The 13,035-nt window shown below is 45.6% G+C and overlaps 1 protein-coding gene and 3 long non-coding RNA genes across 8 annotated transcripts; 1 reads left to right on the forward strand and 3 right to left on the reverse strand.

Moving 5' to 3' along the window:
* Nucleotides 1-63: 63 nt before the first annotated feature.
* LOC119294197 (periodic tryptophan protein 1 homolog) lies at nucleotides 64-5,178 on the forward strand. 2 transcript variants are annotated; one of them, XR_005143375.1, is made up of 17 exons: nucleotides 64-367; nucleotides 452-669; nucleotides 763-848; nucleotides 938-1,042; nucleotides 1,342-1,468; nucleotides 1,579-1,637; nucleotides 1,745-1,816; nucleotides 2,456-2,523; nucleotides 2,609-2,705; nucleotides 2,795-2,863; nucleotides 3,549-3,647; nucleotides 3,982-4,122; nucleotides 4,210-4,239; nucleotides 4,328-4,390; nucleotides 4,518-4,595; nucleotides 4,684-4,832; nucleotides 5,015-5,178. XR_005143375.1 is itself a non-coding variant. In XM_037572438.1 (16 exons), exons 1-16 carry the CDS (start codon nucleotides 249-251, stop codon nucleotides 4,777-4,779), a joined length of 1,527 nt encoding a protein of 508 aa, XP_037428335.1. In that variant the 5' UTR covers nucleotides 64-248; the 3' UTR covers nucleotides 4,780-5,171. The 2 variants fall into 2 exon arrangements, 1 of the variants encoding a protein (XP_037428335.1); XM_037572438.1 differs by having other exon boundaries at nucleotides 4,684-5,171.
* Nucleotides 5,179-6,622: 1,444 nt separating this feature from the next.
* On the reverse strand, nucleotides 6,623-7,136 carry LOC119294229. The gene is made up of 2 exons (XR_005143386.1): nucleotides 7,019-7,136; nucleotides 6,623-6,912 (listed from the first exon to the last, which is right to left on the reverse strand). It is a non-coding gene; the product is annotated as an uncharacterized LOC119294229 (long non-coding RNA).
* Nucleotides 7,137-7,147: 11 nt separating this feature from the next.
* LOC119294211 lies at nucleotides 7,148-9,673 on the reverse strand. 4 transcript variants are annotated; one of them, XR_005143380.1, is made up of 4 exons: nucleotides 9,184-9,673; nucleotides 8,183-9,013; nucleotides 7,919-7,965; nucleotides 7,148-7,220 (listed from the first exon to the last, which is right to left on the reverse strand). It is a non-coding gene; the product is annotated as an uncharacterized LOC119294211 (long non-coding RNA). The 4 variants fall into 4 exon arrangements; XR_005143381.1 differs by having other exon boundaries at nucleotides 7,919-8,033; XR_005143377.1 differs by having other exon boundaries at nucleotides 7,919-9,013.
* A 113-nt stretch (nucleotides 9,674-9,786) lies between these two features.
* Nucleotides 9,787-10,826, reverse strand: LOC119294237. Its single transcript, XR_005143388.1, has 5 exons — nucleotides 10,528-10,826; nucleotides 10,296-10,393; nucleotides 10,160-10,220; nucleotides 10,024-10,084; nucleotides 9,787-9,866 (listed from the first exon to the last, which is right to left on the reverse strand). It is a non-coding gene; the product is annotated as an uncharacterized LOC119294237 (long non-coding RNA).
* Between the last annotated feature and the right edge of the window lie 2,209 nt (nucleotides 10,827-13,035).

Raw genomic sequence — 13,035 nt, forward strand, 5'->3', positions numbered from 1 at the left:
CATGGCCCAGCCTATTCCAGCCCAATAGAAGCCCTGGAGGCAGACCAAAACCCTCGTCCTCGACCACTCTCCCCACCCTATTCCACCGCCCCCCTTCCTCCCGCCACCAGCCCAACCTCGCCGCCGGCCTCACTCTCCCTCTATCCTCCGCCCCACCGCCCGGCCTCCCACCACCGGAGCGCGCCGCCCGCCCCGTCGACGAAACCAGAACCCCTCGCCCTCCGCGTGCCCTCGTCAGCTCGGCCGCGATGATCTCCGCCATGTCCTGGGTCCCCAGGGGCGCCGCCAAGAGCGTCCCCATCGAGGCGGAGCCGCCCACCAAGGAGGAGATCGAGGAGGCCATGAAGAAAATCGCCCTCGGCAGAGAGTAAGCTCCCCGCGGCCGCTTTCCTCCCCCCCTCCTCCTCTTCCTCCGTTCCGCCCTTCTGAACCGTGCGGTGTCTGCTTGCAGGGCCGGGAGCGACGCCGACGACGCGGACGGGGACGAGGACGACGACGCCGTGATGGAGGTCGACGGCGCCGAGGACGAGGAGGTCGACGAGGTCGCCCAGGCCAAGGCCGCCGCCAAGGCGCTCGGGACCAAGAGCAGCTCGGGCTCGGCCGCCGTCGGCGACGTTTCCGACGGGCTCGCCGAGCTCAACATGGACGCCTACGACGAGGAGGAGGATGGTAGGCGCTCGCGCTCCCCTGACTGACCCCTCCCCTGCAGCCAGGTCCTGCGTGACCGACTGATACTTGAGCTGTAACTTGTGTTGTGGTCAGGGCTCGAGCTTTTCAGCACCGGGTTGGGGGACTTGTACTACAAAAGCAACGAAGAGGACCCCTATATCATCAAGAACGACGACGATGTGAGTATGCTTTCTCTTGCCATGATAGAAATATGCTAGTATTCGCTATTGCGTTTAAGGTGAATGACCCCCCTTTGCTGCCTTATTAGGACGATGGCGAGGACGACGATGAGGAGATTGAGGATATGACTATCAAACCTACCGATATAGTGATTGTTTGTGCTCATAACGAGGATGAATTCAATTCTCTCCAGGCAAGTGTCGAGTAACAATGTCTTATCGCATCTTGTAAAAATGATGCCATGCTTCCTTTTTTCATACTTATACAAGAATGTAAAGACCAAGCTCTTATGTGGAGCAATCGAATTCTGGGCTTAATGCTGGTTGTATTGAGTAAATATGTAAGATTGATTGAGGCAGAATGTACTTAGTTCACATTAGTCTCCATATATTACTCCGTGCCTCTCTTTGCTGGGGGTTACTAGCTCATATAGCCTCTGTTTTCGGTTGGACTGCATGAAGGTGTGACCAGTGGCCTTATTATGTATGACAGGTTAGTATAGTGGAAGAACTGGAAGATGGGGATCCTAATATGTTTGTGCACCATGAGGTCCCTCTCTCAGATTTTCCGCTCTGCACAGCTTGGATGGATTTTAACCGTCAGGATGGCGAACAGAAAGGTTAAATTGTGGTGTCACTTGAGTTTTGACAAGTAAAGAGTTGCCAAATTGTTTCTGCAGAAGAAAGCTATATGCTAAGGCTTTACTCTGTTCCTCGTCTTGTGCTGCAGGAAATTTCATAGCTGTTGGCACCATGGATCCTACAATTGAAATATGGAACTTGGATGTCGTAAGTTTTCAGAAACACACGTGACTATTATTTCGTAAATGGCCTTGAATTGCTCTGCTTCAAAGAAATTAATGTACTGTTTTGTGGACTTTCATGTTATGTAACAGGTCGACGAGGTCGAACCACATTATGTGCTAGGAGGAGTTTCAAAAAAGAAGAAGAAAGTTAAGGGGAAAAAGGTATGCTACTAATATTCCATTGTTGAGATATTTTGAAGTTTTTGATTGCTTATTTGCTTCCCGTGACTCCTTTTCTTGCTCTCATTGTTAAGTCTTATCTTGACATTCCCAACATCCCCCCAATTTTATGTTCTTTTCCCCTTTGATTTCCATGGCAACCACAGCAGGTTATCATGTGGGGAAATCTGCAACCTGGTCTCGTAGTCTCTAAACTTAGGCTAGATTGAGATTGACTGAGAGTGTGACCTAACATTACCAGTATGTTGCCCGTGTAGCTTACTAGCTTCCTATCCCACTAAATGTGCTGAAATGGATGGTTGAGATCCAGGCTAACTCCACCTAAACAGAAGGCACATGAAACGAGATTGAATTGATCTATTCAATTGTTCCTTGCTAAGTATGTTACACAGGTCCTAGTAGGTTCAGTAAGTTAAGGTGTAGATTGTGTTGCTTTTTGGCTGTCAAATTGACTATGTTGGTGCAAAATGATGCTGATTGGATGAGGGTACAATGTGTGTAGAACAAATGTTGGTACTTCGTATTCATGATATTATGATTCACGTATGCCTGTGAGTGGGTGAGCATTCATTCCTTCCTTGAATCCTTAGCTACATTATTCATGCTGCATGTCATCTGCAGGGAAAAACATATAAGAAGGGTAGCCATAGAAGTTCTGTGCTTGGTCTTGCGTGGAACACGGTGGTGAGGTGCGTTTTGGTTTCAGCTCAAGTGACCGCATCTCCCACTCTCTTATCACTTACTGGACCCCTGCTGATTACTCCTTTACTTCAGGAATGCTCTAGCTAGTGCAAGTGCAGACAAAACTGTGAAAGTTTGGGACTTAAGTGCTGGTAAATGTTTAGTCACACTGCAACATCATGATGACAAGGTGATAATTGATACTACATTCTTCTTGAATTCTGTATGTATTGGTCCGAAATATTGTGATGGCATATTTTCCTTCTGCCCAACATGTAGGTTCAATCAGTTGCCTGGAGGTCACCTGAAGTTCTTCTCAGTGGATCTTTTGATAGAACAATTGCCATGGTAATGGATGTCCTTGGCTATCATGTGAATTATTCTCCTGAAATTTCTGCTGCTGCTTATTACGTATTCTGGTTGTTTGTCACTTGACTAGAGTGTATCAGCATGCTGATCTCTAGCATGTCAGCAAATAATAATCTCGTCCACTTGTGTAATTGAGCTGTCGATACTAACCAGTTTTGGATGAGTAGCCCCTAATTAAAGGCGATCATACTAGTTATATAACATATTGCTTACTACTACCTTCTTCTTTTGGTTCTGGGAGTTCACCTTCATAGGTGAAGAAGATAATTTGATTTGCCATTCTTGTGAAGCGGACTGTTGTGTTACCATAGATATTTTGAGATGCAGTTCAGTGTTTATTTGACATCCTTGTTGAGAAGGTTGTTGCTTATTTTTATACTCCCTCCGTTCCAAAATATAGCGCGTCCTCGGTTTCCGTGCTTCAACTTTGACCATTAATTTAATCAACAAGACCGACTGCGGCGGGCGAAAAAATTATACCAATGAATTCGTATTCAAAAAAAGTTTTTAATTATATAATTTTTGATCCCGCCGCAGTCGGTCTCGTGGGTTAAATTTATGGTCAAAGTTGAACCTCGAAAAGCGTGGGCGCGCTATATTTTGGAACGGAGGGAGTATATTTTGTACTTACATCCACTGAACTTATATTGGTAACATTTTACAGACAGATATGAAAGACAGTGGACAATGTTGTCATAAATGGCCTGTCGAAGCAGATGTAGAGAGCTTAGTTTGTGATCCACACAATGAACACTCCTTTGTGGTAAGTGAATTCATTGTATTTTACGTATATGCTAAAATGGTTCAACTCAATTATCTGTCGTTTTATAGAACAATTGCAAATTTCTGACAGACAAACAACCTTGTGCTAAGCTTTAGTGAAGTTTCCATTAGAAACAGCATGATTGAAATCCAGATGAAAAGAGTTCTGCTTTTTCATGAAGCAAGTCTGTAGTTAGCATCTTTGGATCCCTGCAGTTAATTATTTAAGGCTATACTAAGTCATAATCTCAGAATGAATTTGTATTTCTGTTTTTCTTTTTGTTGCATGTGTTATATACTCGATGGTATAATAATGTGGATGCTGGGTCTTGCAGGTTAGTCTTGAAAATGGGATGGTTCAAGCATTTGATATTCGGACAGCTTCATCAAATTCAAATCCTGGACAGCCGATTTTTACTCTGCATGCACACGAAAAGGCCGTTTCTTCCATATCTTTCGCACCTTCTACCCCTAACGTATGTTACATTTTCATTTCAGTGTGCTAAATAAAGAGAGATGCAGCCACATCAACCGAATTACTGACCCTGCCATTTTTTTTGCAGTTTCTTGCGACTGGTTCAACTGACAAAATGGTGCGTTTATTAACTTTGCGCTGAAGAAGCTATTAACACTCGTGGTATTGATCCAACCAGTTGCTTACATATCTATCTGTAAACACAGGTGAAGCTCTGGGATCTATCGAATAACCAGCCTTCATGTGTCTCGTCGCTGAATCCTAAGCTTGTACGTATTCTGGCCGAATTACACCCCTTGTCCATCTGTAGAAGGAAAGAATTACTGCAATGTGGAGCTATATTCTGTTCCAGGGAGCTGTACCATGTTGCTCATCCATCTGTTTTGTTGTTTCCAGGGAGCTATATTCTCGGTGTCGTTTTCGATCGACAACCCCTTCCTGTTAGCGTGCGGAGGATCGAAAGGCAAACTGAAGGTAAGCACCACCCCCTTGGTATACGTGGTCTGTCGAAGCTTCCATGTGTGGCTCTTCCACTGACGGACACTTCTCGCGTGTTTGGCAGGTCTGGAACACACTGTCTGAACCCACCGTCGCCAACAAATTTGGTAAGGGGCGGCAAAATGCACCAGCTCTGCGAAGCGAATCCCCCACAGAATGATGGGCTCGAGCTGTTTCTGGCTATGTGGTAGAATAGATTTTTTCGCGTTTCAGTTTTGTTACTGGGAGGGCAGGCCTGGCGCAGTGGTGAAGTCCTCCCCACTTGTGCCAAGAGGTCCTGGGTTCGAACCAGCCTCTCTGCATTGCACTTTGCAGGGGTAAGACTAGGTTCCTATAATCCCTCCCCAGACCCCACCTTGTGTGGGAGCTTCTATGCACTGGGTCTGTCCTTTCAGTTTTGTTACTGGGTGAAATGTAATGGGAGTATGGATTTATTTATATATGTACAACCAAACGACAGCTGAAATGGATCTGTAGCGGGAGTTCGCAGTTTATCATGGATTCCGTTTTATTTGGACCTAGAAAAAGGAAGTCAAAGATAGCTGTTTTATACTCCCTCTGTTTCAAATGTTTCAAAATGTAAGGTGTATTAGTCTTCAGAGAAGTCAAGTTAGCTGTTTTATACCCCCTCTGTTTCAAAGCGCGATTGACCAGTTCATGGGCATTTAGTTAAATACTCCTTCTGTTCCTAAATATAAGTCCTTTTCAGGATTCCATTATGGACTACATACCCTAAATATAAGTCCTTTAGAGATTTCATGATGGACTACATACAGAGCAAAATGAGTGAATCTGCACCCTAAACTATGTCTATATATATCCGTATATAGTTTGTAATGAAATTTCTATAAAGATTTATTTAGGAACGGAGGGAGTATAATTCATACTACCCCATTCAAAATCTAGACCTAATTAATACTATTGCTAATAGCAGTGGTACTATATCATACAAGGCAATAAGTATCGAAGAATCACAATTTGGAAATATAGAAATATAAACATAAGAGATAATTCCATGTTCAAAAAAAAAACATAAGAGATAATTCCGACAATCAATAATTTCTTAACGGGTTGAGTTATAGAACCGGATCTCAATTCTCCCAGTCTCTCTATATACTAGATGACCCGGTGCGCCAAATGGCGCAGAGACCCAATTGAAACCATGTTCGTGTTGAGAAAGATTTGCCTTTTTTAGTAACTTTATATTTGATCAAGGATAGAGACCATGTCAAACCCGAAGTGTTATGAACGTGTATTTGGACAATGTGACATTTGGCTCTATGTTACCCAAGTAAGGTGCAAGGTCCAAATTCAAGCATCAAGGGTAATGATTCTAAACCTTTTGTAACAGAAACCTTTGCATTTGTTAGTCGAGCGCCTAAATAGAGGAATTGCTATGGCAGTGGCCTGACATGGGTCTGCTGGTGTCAAAGCTTTGCCTTAGAAAGCTGCACAAAATACATCATGTGCATGCCCAAAAGTGTGCTGAGTTGACGATCTCCGGACCCCATGGTCAGACCGTTGCTATGGCGCAGCAGAGCTCAGAAGCGTTCTTCAGAAACACACCCATCTAACGGTAAACCTAGCTTGATAAGCAAACAGATCGCAGAAGATGCTGTGAGGAAAAGAGAAACCACAATCGTTATATGATGACACATTATTTAACACGGTTGTATCAAGCATGGAACCCAAGAAGCGCTAGTCATACCGTATGTACATATCTAGTCCAACCGATGGAAGAATTGCTGCTTTGCTTTCTTTGGAGCACCAGCCCCCTTTGCAGCAGCGTTTGTCCTGAGTTTCGTTCATTGGTAAAAAGAAGAGGTACCCACAGCTATAGAACGTAATTTCCATGGTAGCTTCAGTTCAGTTCTGTACATACATGAGTGTTTCTTCCTATAGTTTACATGAGAATAAAATAATCCATGACAAAAAACCTGAGAACAATAGGGTTTTAGCTCACTGAAATTGTAGATTACACATGCATGTATTATCTCTTATGCACCAACAAAATAGCATATTAATATATATGAGCATGTACAAATTGATTATTCAGGTGTTGAGTAGGAAGCATACACCCAATAAGGATTGATAACTTGATCGAGGAAGAAACTTCATTTCCTTAATAGCATTTGGCAGATCAAGCTATAGAATAAAATAATAAAGTACCACCAGGCTGATCTCTAATTTTCACTCAGCTAACACAAACGCATTTTACACTGTCGGACGAATTGGTGATGCGTTGTACAAGTCGTACTTCGGCTCGAACCTTCTCGGGACAGGTCAGAGGCATCTAAGAAATAAGAGAAAATTAGGAAAAAAATAAGATGGTGATTTGGTTAATTTGAAGGAACTGTAATTTGCAGGGAAGGGCAACGACTTTGCAACTCGGTGCTCACCCTCACTATCAGCCGTCAGGTAGAAACAATTTGTGCGCGCGCCGGGGGTCCTCTTATTCCCAATTCATCTGCTCCCTGTGCCACATCCGCCGCATCCACAAGCTATAGATCTTTGGAGGAGCAGATCACTACTGCTTCTATGCTGAAGGTATTACAACAGGTAAAACGGCATCCTGAACCAAATTTTATAAAGAAAAGTAACCTGCAGCAGAAGTAGGTATTTACTCTATGCAAAAAAGATACTACGGTACAATACATGATAATGCCTAGTCGAACTGATGCATCTGTTAGCTACAAATGGTAGTAGGATAGTACTAAAAGGACTAACTATTCAATTCTAGTCTCTAGAGAACAAAATCACATTGCTCCTATTTTCTTAAAATGATAAACCAGTACTAAAGAGCTGATATTCCAAATCTGAGTGCTCACCAATTAAATGAGAATCCTAAGCAGAAAAATGGGAGTGCAGGGAGGTCGCCATTTAAGTGAAATAGGTAAAATCAGCCTTAACAATGATGAAAAGAAATTATGTCTGGAAAGGGTATTTTCAGGAGTTAATTGATCATTATATGGGTGCAGACCAAACAAATATAGTATATTCAGCAAAGACAAATTATATAGAGAAACATGGTTAATTGATCATTATATGGGTGCAAATTATATAGTAGATAAATCAATCATATTGCCATTGCTAACTCAATAGAGAAATGAAGTAAATATAGTATATTCAGCAAAGACAAACTATATGGGTGCAGTCCAAAAAAATGTATGCGTTAGTCTACTCATTGATGATTAAACAACTAATATACTCTAAAGGACAATTTTTGTCATCACTCCCAATGAAGAAACACTCCTGATACTCATCTGGCTGGCCGGACTCGGTATCTCAGTGGTTCTTACCATCATTCTTCCTTTCTTTCTTCTCTACCTGTAGTGTTCCTTCACAGCTGCACCCGGGCACAAAATGAGCATAGAGACACAGAATGGAAAATAGTTTTCTGTAATGTGTGACGACCTATTATTAAAACCGCAACCAAGTTAACAATTATACACACACCACACCAATAACATCAAATAAAAAGGTCGGCCTGAGCATATAGTTCAAAATGATTACTGATATTTAGATACAAATGGTTGAAAAAAAATATGCATGGAGAAGGTTACCTTAAATTTACGTCGGCAAAAAATTCAAGCTCTCCTGCTTTGGGCACTCAATGCTTGCTTTATTGCAAAAGAATTCTTTCTTTCTTGCATCAATCTGTGTTGAAGTGAAACACTCGCTAAAGTAGCAGCCTAGTCTAGTCATAAAGATAAGGAACTACTTTAAAATGAATCAGATTGTGCACATTCAATAACAAGAATGACTATCTTCATTAACAGTCATATTCAACATACCCTTAAGTTGACTAAAATAGACTTGTTGTAATTTACAGAAAAGAAAATACATGAGATAAGTCACCTGCCTCATCTATCATTTAGGAGAGGGTTAGTATATGAAGAAAGAGGCAACTACATGATAGAAAATTACATCTTTGAAATTCTGTAGAGGTAGACAAATGAAAATAGACCAACAGAACACATACGGCCTGATTAACATAATCAGGGAGAACACAAAAGTACACTTAAGAGGCCTCGCTTCAGCAACGGCAAGCAACAAGCACGTATGTCCATCACATGTAAAGGGGAGACGGAAACTACCTTATTTGAGGACTAAATTATCAGACTGGTGTAGCTGCGATACATGCCACAACTAAACAAATCAACATGAATTTTGTCTGTGCAGATCTCATAGGGCAGTAATCAACTGGAGCAAAACCAAGAACAAAAGGAAACAAGGAGAGGGTTCCTACAGATTATGCCATATACAAATATACATCATTGCAGTGCTTGCCTCAAAGCTCCTTCATTGGGAAATCAATGGCCTAACGGAAGCTCGTCCACCCCGGCATAAAGCACTCGTCTATAAACCTGATTTCTGCGTTGTCGGTTGACGCACTGCACATCAACAGAAGTTCTAAGTACATGCCACAATGGCTTCACAGAAGTTCTTGCAAAATATAATCAAAAGTAGTGACCACAATCGCATTGTGTAATTGCTCCTTGTCAAAGCACCCAAGAATGCAACCAACAAGGTTCGATAGCAAAATAAATGAGGAGAGACATACCTCAACCTTGTAGTACAGACCCATAGGATAAACTGATCCTAAGCTTGACTCCAATCCTTCAATAACAACTTTTTGGCAATCATCTAAAATATATTTAGGCCGACTCATCAACAAAAAAGCCTCTTGTTCTTCACTGTTGCACTCTGTTTCAGGAACTCATGATCAGTCTTTTTCCCTCCCAACAATAATTTTCTCCTTCTCAAAAGACTCAAGAGTGCAAGGAATAAGGTCTTGCAGGGAAAAAAACAAGCGAAAAAAATGCATCTTGCTATAGGTAATGTTGAAGCCAAATAAACATAATAGAAGCATCCTTTACGATCTATGAGAACCAGTTTCATTGGCACAAGAAAACTCGCCATTCTGAGGCAGCTCCACAGTCTGGTAGATTAGCCCATCACTATAGTTTCCAAAAACTACAGTCACCAACTCTTCAAACAGAGATGTTGCATTAACAACACCATCCTGGATTTTTAAGCCCAACAATTCTTGCTGATGCTACCTGCAAAACCTTGTGTAGTCAGGTAGATTCTGCAAAATCCGATGGAATACACCCGCCAAAATGACAAAATAAAGGAAAGTTCAGCAGAGCACAAAAACTGTAGCAAATTCATTAGGAGCATTACTTTCTTACTTGCAAATGGAAGCAACACACCTTCAATAACTGTGGGAGGCATGGATTTCATCTGTTTTTAATGGCAAGAAACAAATTTAGCAGACTTAATCTACCAAGCTGATGCCCCATTAACTTGTCCATATGCACCCATATATAAAACAAACTGGGCAGGAATAAACAATAGGCTATATGAGTACATGTAGCAAGTGGAAAAGAACGACAACTACCTAGCATATGGAGACAATGCCCCGGTACAAAGAAACACCCTTGGGCAGAACTAATTGTTTCCTGTAAAGAAGCGTCATCAGGTAGATAAAACCAAAGATGCACGGATGCACAGACAAATGAATCACGGATGCATACCTTTCATATTATGACACCTCTCAAAGCATATTCCTCTGAACTTTCCCTGCCAGCAAAAGCACTACAGGCCGGGCACGAGTCAGTTTCGCCGCATAAACATGTCAACCAACTGATTGTCCAGAGGTAGAAGACAAACCTGCCTAGGAAACTTGGACCACCAAAACGCCTCCCCATATAACCAACGACGAGCAGCAACCTCCAAAACAAAAAGTCGAGCCTGTAGATCAGCCCGCACTGAAAGAACCGCTGTTTGTCAACATCAAGAACAACAGGGGAAAAAGGAGATTGAGGAAAGAAAGGGGAAACAGACGGTCTGTGAAGAGAATGAACAACTACAATCAGAATGGATCAATGGATCCGACACGTACCTCAACCAGCCTAATCTGGCAGCAGCCATGGGCCGGGGATGGACCTTCACATCCTTAGCACATCCTCGGGGATCGCAGTAGAGCTCGAGAGCCAGCCGCGTGATCTGTCGAGTGGATCTTGAGGGTGGGTGTCACGGTCAAGCAGGAGGGCCTAGAGCTGAGACACCATGGCAGGGGCCTCCTCCTCCGCCACCAGAGGGCGCCGCCGCCACCATCTTCCCCCTCCTCCGCCACCAGAGGGAGCCGCCGCCGCCATCTCCCCCCTCCTCCGCCACCAGAGGGAGCCGCCGCCGCCATCTCCCCCCTCCTCCGCCACCAGAGGAAGCCGCCGCCGCCATCTCCCCCCTCCTCCTCCGCCACCAGAGGCCGCCGCCGCCACCGTTGTCGAGGGAGTGGAGGGGATGAGGAGCTTGGGAAGGCGGCTGTAGGGGAGGGGGAAAAGATTTAGGGTTGGAGACGAGGGCACGGGGATGGAGGAGAAACCGGACGGGCGCGGGCCTCACGACGTGGAGCGGTGGTCTTTTCCCTCGCATGGTGCAGTGCGCTCGCCTGACCCTCGCTGTTTTTTCCCATGCGCGGTCGCGGTGCGGTGGTTTTTCTCTTCGCGTGGTGCGGTGCGCTCGAGCCATCGGTTGTGACTACGAGTCTAGGAGGCTTTATATGTTAGATACGAGTAATGTGTTGATTGCTAGCAAAATATTCTACAGCAAGTAACTATTTCTCATTGACAACCAAAGTGAATGCCTGCCTAGCAACTGTTCTATCGGCCAGGGTATGGACACGTACACGATTCGCATCCTTGCACTCGCCCTATTGTCTCTATATCTCGTATGCTCTGCTGCTGTTGCTCAATGTAAGCACAACAATCGGGTTATGCACGCTTAATTTTTTCAGTTCTCCTGGAAGCACGCAGTATAGCTACTAAAGCCTTTTTTTTCTTATTTGTTTCTTGTCTAATCTGTTGTGCGTTTATTTATCTTCACTAAATTTCTTTTCACATAACGATTGTTCATTTGTTATCCCCTAGACCGAATCATAGATGACACGGGTAGCGAGAAGATAGATTTACCAAACGGGCTATGCGTTAAGAGTAAATGCCGCAGTACTCCAGAAGATTGCGTCCGTTGTTTGGCAGATAACAACTGCCACTGAACTATGGCCGAATGCAAGGCAGCGTGTAAAAAATCCTCGTCTTCACAAGACATGCTACTGACGACGACAACCCCTCCTCCTTTACCCGCTCCTTTAGTTTTCCAGCCTAGTCAAATTGGCTTACACATTTACATGTCCCGAGAAAGAAATAATGCCTGATATATGTGTGTGGAAATACAGTTGTGCAATAAGATCAAGTAAGGGCATCTCCAGCCGCGCCCCCAACAGGCCCTCCTTAGGTGATTTTGCCGCGCCGGTGCCAAAAAAACAGCCCAGTCGCGCCTCCAGAAGCCCGTTTTTCGCCGGCTTGGGCCAAAACTGGTGCCGGCGGATCCAGGCCGAACCCGGCGCCCTGGGGGGCGCTTGGGGAGCCGGCACAAGCGAAAAAGGCGCGTGGGCCCGCCCTGGCGGCGACCCGAGGGCCTTTTCCCGCCGTATCTTGACGCTTTTCCCTCGCATCTCTTCCGCTCGCTCGCCTTCCTACCGCCATTCCCTCCCTTTCTTCCGCCATACCCCCTCCAGCTTGCCTTCCAATCGTCGCCATGCTGCCGAAGAAGTACGCCATGCCGCGCGCGGCGGCAACCACGACTGGCACCGTGGCCCAGCCGAAGCAGAGGAAGCCGAGGGCGCCGCCATCGAAGCCACCGGGCATGTCGAGCGCCGAGTGGAGGGTGGAAGTTCAGCGACGCGACGCAGTCACCGCCGACCGGCGGAACAAGGCCATTGCCAAGAAGGCCCACGACAACGCGGCGCGTGCGGCGGCGTCTTCCTCATCGGTCGATCACGGAGGGATGATAAATCCACCCGTCGTCAGCCACGCCCAGTACGCGCCCTGGGGACAGCAAGGCGTCGGATCTCCATGGGGATCGTCGTCGCCCGGCTACGCCGACGGCGACGCGCATGGTGGGTTCAACCCAAACGTGACCTTCCCCCATGGCCACCCCGCGACGTGCACACCCTCGCCCGCCTTCGTCGGCGTGCAGTACCCTCCATATAACTACTCGCCGCCCGCCGCCTACGCGTCCACACCGACGCCCCATCTCCGCTGTGGACCGCTGCCCTTCTCGCACCTCGGCGACACCGAGGACACAGGAGCCGACATGGACGACATCATCGCGACAGGATCGACCATGGCCGCCGCGTCTCCCGGGTTCGCCACCCAGGACGAGGTAGTGGATCTCAGCGGCGACATGGAGGCCGAGCTCGACTACGTCTACGACGAGGACGCGCAGGAACCCGAGGAGGAGGAGGAGGACGAGGAGGAGGAGGAGGATGAGCCGGCTCCTGTTCCGACGAAGGGGCGCCAGAAGAAGAAGAAGCGGGCGGCCAGGCCAGGCGAACCGCGCGTCAAGTGGA

Source organism: Triticum dicoccoides, chromosome 1A (assembly GCF_002162155.2).
Source record: "Triticum dicoccoides isolate Atlit2015 ecotype Zavitan chromosome 1A, WEW_v2.0, whole genome shotgun sequence".
NCBI classification, from domain to species: Eukaryota; Viridiplantae; Streptophyta; class Magnoliopsida; order Poales; family Poaceae; genus Triticum; species Triticum dicoccoides.